Consider the following 9,014-nt stretch of genomic DNA (forward strand, 5'->3'; position numbering starts at 1 on the left):
TGTAAGATAAGTTGGTTAATTGTCTAGAGAGTTTCTTTCTCCAACAAGTCCGAGATCTGAGACGTGTGCCGGAGCCGGACGAAAGAGGGAAAAATACTCCAAGAAGCAAGGGCTCGACGTGCGACGTCATCATGACACCCACCGAAATCCTTGTGATTGAACTTTTTGTGACAAATTTGTTAATGTGTAGTTGTGTCCTGCTAGGTTATTGTTTAATACGATCTTTAGAGAAGGAACTTGTTTCGTTATCTACCTTTGTTCATACCTGTTTGCCTTATAAACCCTTCGGGCAAGCGACGACTTGACCGACTCGCATGTGCTCCAGTTTCAGCTGTGCCATCGGCAAGGGGGCATGTCTGTACTTAGTAATTAAAAGTGCCTTGACACAGCAGAATTCTTAGCACGATGCGAGTGCTCGGTGCAAGGGATGCCTCGCTACGGCGGGAAAAGCCTTGGTGCAGTGATCAGCTCCCGCCAAAACTAGCAGCTGCACTGTTTGGATGCATGCTACCGATTGGCTCATCGTAAATTATTCATACCCGGTGGCTAGCAATTGGCTCACTAGCCGTATAAAAGCTTGGGTAGTTTCCGCCCAAGCCGGAGAACTCCACGTGTACGTTGGGAACGAGTTCCTCGTGTACCTTGGAGCAAAATTGGAGGCCTGATCAACCACCAACCAGTCCCCATCGCCGACCGTCCTGATGTACCCCGCACCCTGCATGCTTGGAAAACATCGGTGTGCCACCCGGTTTCTTTCTTTTGCTTGTAACCTGTAACGGAGCGTACCTACACTGTGTGCATCGACGCAAGTCCCTGTACGTCAGTTTGTAAGTAAAGTTCTTTTCAATTCAACCAGTGCGCATTTGTGCCTAATTCCACTCCATCGGTGCGGCCCCAATTCCAGCTATACTCGGCCCCCACATTACCAAGTTGTTTCATATAAATTAATCAAATTACATTTTTGTGCAGATGATTGAGAGTTTCTCTTTAGTCTCTGCTAGAAGGGTATTGTACCTAAGTTACAGCCCTTCCATACCTCCTTCCTTTATGGTAAGGTTTTATTGCAGCTGCACCCTAAATTTTTGTCCATGGTAACTTCAGAGTCTCACATTAACCAGGTTATCTAGTTACCTGTATTTTTCCCCAAACCTTATTCCAGAAATAAGGAAACACATTTTCATTTCTCTGATGTTATAAGGGTACTAAAATAGTCTTGTGTTTACATGGAACATTATCTTTCAAACCATTTCTTAGTTTGTTGTTTTTGCAGTTTGCATTTTAGAAATACCCACAGTGGACCTTAAATTGTGCCCATCTCTGTTGCATTCCCCTCTAATATTCCGGTTACTAACTGTGTTAAAGCCCAACCATCTCCTGGAAACAGCTCCATTATGGACCTATGCGGGGTGCCAGTCTGAGAGTCTAGTCACAGTTGCTCTAGGCTTTGTGCACTAGTATAGGCATACTGGATACTTTTGAGCTGTTGAGCAGTGTGCCTTCCATTATCAGATCCCCTTCCCCTCTGCTTCACAGTCATGGTTGGCTCCATATTAGAGAAAAAATTAATGTCAGTTAGTTTTGCACAGCCCAGTGTATCCTCATTAAGTGCAGAAAGATACCTTGGGTGCATACATGACCCAAAGGGATCCCTCTGGCAATATCTCTGGGCCTAGGGACCTAAAGTGAATACATGCAATAAATCTCAAAGAATTCTAGTGACTGAACTGGTAAGTGCCTTCTGTTTTTACCTAAATCATGAAAAAACTCCTTGGTAAGCTTGTAGGCCTGTAATTACTTGCACCTCTAAAGAAATTGTGACTTCATAAGAAAATTATCAAAATGTATTTATAATTTCAAAATAAGTCCCATAGTTACTTCTGGCCTTGCTAAAACACCTTCATGGATCAAGTTACCAAGGGTATCTTGGGCACTATTACTCTAGAGATTACACTTTATTTGGAAACACCAGCTGAACATACTCGTTTTGACATTTTATCTTCATAACAGTTGAAAATGCATTATTTTTTTTATAACTACCCCATTTTTAGAATTTTGCCCCTCTAGATCAGATAGAGAGGAACCTTTTAACCTGGCATGATGATTCTTCACAGTCAGGAACACATTCAAAGACCATGGGTAAAGTGGTGAGACAGAAACCTGAACTCTGATTTGAGCAGATATAGGTTTGCTTAGGTTGTCTGGATAGGCGAGTTTCTGAAACTCTCTTGGACACTCGAGCACTGATGCAGTTCTACTGGCATTAGCAGTGGTGTGATGATTAGTTCGGGGGGGGGGTGAGAGAGAGCGAGCAAGTCTCTGGCTCTTTGTTGTGCACTGATCATATTCTTGTCACTGGGGAGCATGGTATTACATTGTCTTTCAATGCATCTCTTCGTTGACTCTTCCATGTGCAATCCTGATTTTCTTATACATTAGGCTCTACCCACTTTTACTATCTCCCCCCCTCGCTCCCTTCCCTTATCTCAAAATGTATTTATCACTTTTAACCATATGTCAAAATATTCTCTCTATTTTAGGGACTGACATTTGAAGAAGTGGAAAATTTCTTTACTTTTCTGAAGAATATAAACGATGTGGACACCGCTTTGAGCTTTTACCACATGGCTGGCGCTTCTCTTGATAAAGGTATTAAACACTCATGAGCTTGATCGTTTTTTTTTTCTCTCTCTGTTGGGAATACTATGAAAGGAAGATGTTCAAACTCAACACTGTTCAGCAAGCCTATTCTGTCAGATAAAAAGTGCACTAAAATCATGTTTCCTTTCTTGTAATGAAAAGGCTTTAACTTTCAACTCTGTGTGGATAAAGAGATTTCATGTCTTGTACTTCCTCTGTGTTATGTATAAAGAAAAACTTATACTGAAATTTGCAGCCTGAACAGACACACAGGCTCTCCGAGCATCACTAACAAGCTTTTCACTAATGATACAATTCAACTCCAGCATGTGGAGGCAGCCTAACCTAGTGGATATAGATTAGAACATGAGAGACCATATTTCTGTTCCCAGGTTCTGCTACTAATCTGTTAGGAAAACTTGGACAAATCTCATTGCCATCCTATGCCTCCATTTCCCCATAATGATACTTATCTCTTTTAGTGTAAGGTACCTTTAGATCCACTAATGAAAAGTAGTAGGTTTTGTTTTTGTGTTTCCTCTTCATGTATTTATTTCTTTAGTAGTGGCTCAGTAGATTTGTTTGGTTCAACTTTTCAGGATTTGTTATTTAAAAAAAAACAACTTACCAATGTTACCAAGTTGCTAAGTGCTGCTCGTAGTGATCTGAAATCAAAGTAAGGATGAATTGCCCTTTGCATTCATTCCCCAGATCTAACACAGGGATAGAACTGGAGTCTTTGATAAGATTTCTGACCATAGTACTTAGACTCATGATGTTTATGGTTTTGGATACTTTACAGCAGACATGAAAAATGTCATGCTGAGCAGTGTTGGGCAGACAATTTAATTCTAATTAGTATGTTCAACTGCATTGGAGTTGAAGATCCAAGGCAGCTATTTTCTAATCTGTCATGGAACAAATATTTGTGGATTGTCTTATTAGCACGAAAAAGTATGTGAACTCAATTTAATTAAAAAATAGTTAATTCAGCTTCTAATAGGACCACAAACTTTAGTTGAAACAGGTTAGAAACTAGGAAAAGTACATGCTATGACATTCCTCTGTTTTGGAAGGTGTCACATACAGGTTAGATGAACAAGTATTATATATATTTAAGTTTAGCTATAATGGCTCTGTTTATTTCAGTCTATTTTCCATATCATCAGGTACACAAGGCAGAGGTTAGTCATTGCCAGCAATTCAGTCCTTGGGCTAGTTCTCTTAATCTGCACACGTGATCACCTTACAGACTGATAGATGGCTTCAGTCCTTACTATGCTGAAAAGGGTCTGTGTGGGTCATGCTTTCTTCCATTTGCATTGGAACTGCCAACACAGGGCTTGTTTGGGAACCCTGTTATCAGCATACTGAGAATGTAGCCAAGGCAAATCCACTTTCTTGCCTGCACTCTTTGCATGCCTTTTGGCAGTTGTGACTGCTCCAAGATCTCAATATGCTTTACTCTGTCTGACCACTTTCTTCTGGATATCTCCGGCATCTACAGTGAAAGCTATTTATCTTCCCCTGGGTAGACTAGTGGTAGCACTGTTCTTAATACATCACGACTAAAGATTTGTAGCTTGGTACTTGTGCTGGTTGTATTAGATTTCTAGACTGGGGGTTACTTCTGAAAAGAGCACTTGCCTTATCCACTTGAGCCATTATACTGAGAACAGAGTCATCAAAGTTATGAAAGGTGCTGCCCATGTAAGGAGAATCATCAGCCCCCAGCTTGGCATAGCTCTACTGGCTAAAACCCAAGTGTAAGCACAGCTATGCCAGCCAGAAATACCCTCTTGTCAGCATATCTTATGTTATTTTGGGAATTGATATATAATATATCATGAAACGCACTCTTTTGCCAGTATAGCTATACTTACTATTGCTGCCAAAACACAGTGTGTTGCACCTATCCCAAAACCTGCAGAGTCCTGACCACAAGGCCTTCATGCAGAAAGTTCAGAAGTATTCCATGGGCTCAGGAGGAGGAGCAATATACTACAGATTTTTTTTCCTTGTGCATCTGACTTTTAAATACTATATTTTTCTCTTTCTTTGTTCTGCACTGCATGGCTGAAAGAAGTGTTTGTGCCTTTGCCAAGTATTTGGCATATCATCCTGCAGGACACAACTTGTCATGTCCAGAGACAGCGTTTGAAATGGCCATAATGCGGGTCCTAGGTAATCCTGAAGCTAGCGGTTCTCAACTTCAGATTCAAGACACCCCTCAGAAGATGCCAGCTCTTAGTTTACACTTATATTTTGATTACAGAAAAATAATAGAGCAATTATCCTGTTTCAGAGAACTCACAAAGATCACAGGAGGTGAGAGTAGTTTTGACACAGTGGATTCTTACTTGCAGTCTCTCAGTTTATTCTGTCAATCATGTGTAGGTGCTTACATACCTACCAGTGCTAATACTATGTGGCATCTTTAGAAGGATCTCACAGAACTCTAGGGTGCTGTAGCACCCTGGTTGAGAATCACTGCCTGAAGTGAATGAGTTTATGCTTTACATCAGGGTCCTCCAATTTTTGGTGCATTGTAGTATAGCAAACCAGAAAATTTTCCACAGATTCAGGTATGTTTTAAAATCTGGAAAACCACAGTAGATAACTACAACCATAAGCAATATTACCATTTCAATGTTAAGTTGGGATTAACTTAAAAACAAATGTTAATGCTGTTCCCAAATATTTAGTGTGGCAGTTTGTTTGTGTTTTTATATATTGATAGGCTTTAAGGGGAAAAGCTAGAGACTCAGATAACTGGATAAGTACTACTGAAATTTGTCCCAAAGATGTATGGAAAATGTCTGGAGTGAGGGTGTCCTCTTTTGTTTTCAGCAAAGTTAGCAAGCAGCATAACATTTTGGAGGGTAAAGTATGTATTGGCAGCAATAGGTAAGCATGTTTATGCTCACATTATCTGCGAGTTGCATGCTTTGCAGAAGTGTGTTATCCAAGCAAAAGCATCAAATTGACAAAGTATAAAACAAGTTTTGCTATATGCCCTTTCCAGTTGCTAAATTCTCCTAAGGTTACTTATTCTTCTGATGACAAACCAAATTTAAACAATGCTTCATCTGAATGCCAAAAGGATTTAGAATCATTTGAATATTAAAATTAAAATGTAATAAGTATCTATATCCCTTTATAGCCTAAATAAATTGTTCCTAACTTATTGTGGCAAACTGGCCCACTAGTATGATTGTGGAAGTGGTATTAAACTGAAATGGGGGGAAGGGAAAATAATCAGCATAAAATAGCTAAAGCAACCATGTGTTTCATTGATTTCTTTCTTTCTTTCTTTTCCTTAAATTAAGCTAGACCATATTTTAAAGTGAAAGCTATCTTAATGAACCATGGAATAGTGCATGAATTTGCTTACTCAAAGCTTTGTTTTCCAGAAGTTCAGTGGCAGCAAATTATTTTAAATCATAAACAAATCATATTTAGAAAGTGCATCGAGCCAGTGAGCCCAGGAGTGGAGCCCAGAAGCTGCATGTACTTATTTACCACTGAGAAGAGGAGATGTGAATCGTGTTTTCTTACTGTCATCTGCTTCCCTATTCTCAATAGACTTCATTGTGCTGCGTAGATAAACCCTAAATGATGTATAGCAACAAACAGGAGGGAGGAATAGGAAGGACAGGAACTACAGGAATGAAACTGAGGATGCCTAGGCTGGTGTCCTATGTAGCTTAGGAAGTTTCTGTAGAAATTCCCTTTTTCCCCCTCCCCTGCAAACAATTAAAGAGGAAGATTAAGGAGGAATTTTTAGTCTGTGAGTGTTTCAAGAATAGAGAGGGGAGTTCAGACATGGAAGCTGTGCAGAAAAACTACAGACATGAATAGGAGGAGAAGATAAAGGGGGCTTGTGGATTGAGTTGAGCAAAGGGTAGGAGAGAGGTGAGTGATGAATAAAACAAGCACAGAAAGAGAGGGATGGGTTGAGATATGCAGGCTTTCAAGGCAGAATCAGATCTTAAATTTGACATGGAAGAAAAAGGATCATGGGCTGAGTGACAACAGGAGAGATGAGACTTGCAGTTGCATTCTGATTACATTGGAGAGAGATTAAATAAGTGTCTGTGAGGTGTGTGGTGCATTTTGGGGTGGGGCTGAGAGCCTGAGAGCTGCAGCAGGATAGGAAGCAGCGGAAAAATTAGGGATTTAGAGTGTGTGACGAGGTACATAGCAAACACCAAAAGTTTGTCTGCACTTAACAGACACTTCAGATTAAGAGAGAATGTGTGAATTTTAAACTCATGCCCATATGGCACAGTGCAGTTGTTCGTTTGTTTTGGGGTTTTTTGTTTTGTTTTTTGAGCTGAATTGATATTTCTTTTGGACTCTATTTCCTCCCTAGATCTTGCTGCATAGTTGTTCTTTAATGCCTCTCCCCATTGAGGCTTGTGTTCTTGCTCCTTGCAAGTATCTTGCACCAAACCTTCCATGCAGCTAGTATAGAGTTTTTCCTGAGTCTTTCCTTTGCGTCTAAGCTTCTTCATTCTAAACTTTTGTATAAGCAAGATCGGCTGGACCTGAAACAGGGCATTGAGTCACACGTGTGTCCTGTAATAGAGACATTCTGTTTCCAGGTGATGGGGCAACAAAGTAAATGAAAATAATTTTAAGATTAAATGGTTACTGTTTGCAAGAGAAAAAGAAGTGAGCTTTTTAATTTATGCAGCCTTAAAATGAAACAACTCAGCAGCTGGGAGGATATACTTTGTTTATGAAAAAGTATATGATTAGGAAAGGAGTCTTAGTAAATTTTGAATTTACTAAGCATTTGGAGCATGGTGCTACATCCACACCAATACCTAGGAAAAGGTGTTACCATTTGCTTGATGTCCTGAAAATATAAACTGATAGGCAAGACTCCATTATTATAGAGGACAGCGGTCTGTAAAGTTTTTAAAACTAAACAATAACCTTTAAAGCTCCTATAAATGAACAGTTCACAGAACATTTTAAAATATGTTTCAATTTAGAAAGAATTCATCATATATCATAATTTCCGCACTTGCTTTATTTATTATGAAGAGTATCTATATCAAAACCATGAATCAAGTCTGCCTTTGGCCTGGTGTAATTTTTTTCCTGAAACATCATCTGTTTCATTTTTTGTGTTCTGCTCTCATGCTACTTTTGATATCTTAGCAACTTCTACTTGGCAACAGTGATGTGTTCAAGTATGGCTAATAATAAGAAAAATAAAAATTAAGCCTGTCGATTGATCGCAGCTAACGCACACGATTAACGCATTAATCGGTTCTTGTGTTAATTTTTTAAAGGCATTAATTGCACACATGGTTGTGGAGCCCACTCCTTGGCTCTTCTGTGCCACCTCCAGGCCATCCAGTCGGGCAGCAGTGGCAGCACAGAGGACCACAGGACAGCCCAGGCATAGGCTCTGGATGGCTGCAGCAGGCAGGGGGGAGACGGGGGGGAACGGGGCGCATGCAGACACATTCGAGCAGCCACAGCCTGCACACTGTATGTAGAGCAGCGCTGCGCTGGTAGGTCTGTGGAGGAGGAAGGGTGACGGGGCAGAGCAAGGCCCCCATGAAGAGGGAGGGAGGGGGGCAGACGCTGGGGTGAATTGGTGCCCCAAGGACAGGGCAGGTCGTGCGACAGAGCCATGGGAGGCTCATCCAGGAGAGCAGGGGGGCCATGTCTCCCCACTGCTGCATGCAACCCTGGGGGAAGGATAGGGAGGGATGGGGGGCACGTGCCCCCTGGATTTGTATGTGGGACAAAGGTGGGCTGCCCACTGTGGGTTGGGGCTCTGTGCTCTGCTGCCTTTGCCTCAGGAGCCGCACAACACCATGTTGTGCCTCCTACCACCAGGCAGGCAGGAGATGCACAGCCAGCACGCAGCTCCTGGGGCAGAGACAGCAGGGCACAGAGCCTCAACTCTCAGTGGGCAGCTTGCCCTTGCCCCATACACATATCTGGAGGGCACGTGCCCCCCCATGCCTGCCCCAGGGGTGCACAGAGCAGCAGGGAGCCACACCCCCTGTGCCCCTGAACGAGACTCCTGTAACTCCTTTGCAAGACCTGCCCCAGCCCCACTCCTTCCATCACTGTGGTGACCTCAATCTGCACCCTCTGTCCCTTCCCTCTCCACCCACCCTTTCTCCTCCACAGACTTACCTGCTGGGCACCATCTGTGTCTGCCCCTCGCTCCCAAGGCACAGCTCCCCCCAGCCCCGCTGCTGCCCCTCACTCCTGACCCACAGTACCCTGCATCCTACCAGAGTGCACGGGAACCCACCCTCCCCAAGCTTCAAACCCCACACCTTCACAAATTCCCCCACACACAACCCCCATACCCACCCCCAGCCATACAAAGTATGGCTGGT

At 42.3% G+C, this 9,014-nt stretch overlaps 1 protein-coding gene across 1 annotated transcript in view; it reads left to right on the top strand.

The window, feature by feature from the left end:
- Positions 1-9,014, top strand: part of LOC102368624 (calcium uptake protein 1, mitochondrial) — a 90,303-nt gene that overhangs the window by 57,169 nt on the left and 24,120 nt on the right. Inside the window, exon 5 of the mRNA XM_006027894.3 lies at positions 2,538-2,646. Within this exon, the coding sequence (XP_006027956.1) occupies positions 2,538-2,646 (109 nt within the window). The remainder of the gene's footprint in view (positions 1-2,537; positions 2,647-9,014) is intronic.

Source organism: Alligator sinensis, unplaced genomic scaffold (genome assembly GCF_000455745.1).
Source record: "Alligator sinensis unplaced genomic scaffold, ASM45574v1 scaffold849_1, whole genome shotgun sequence".
Lineage (NCBI taxonomy): Eukaryota > Metazoa > Chordata > Crocodylia > Alligatoridae > Alligator > Alligator sinensis.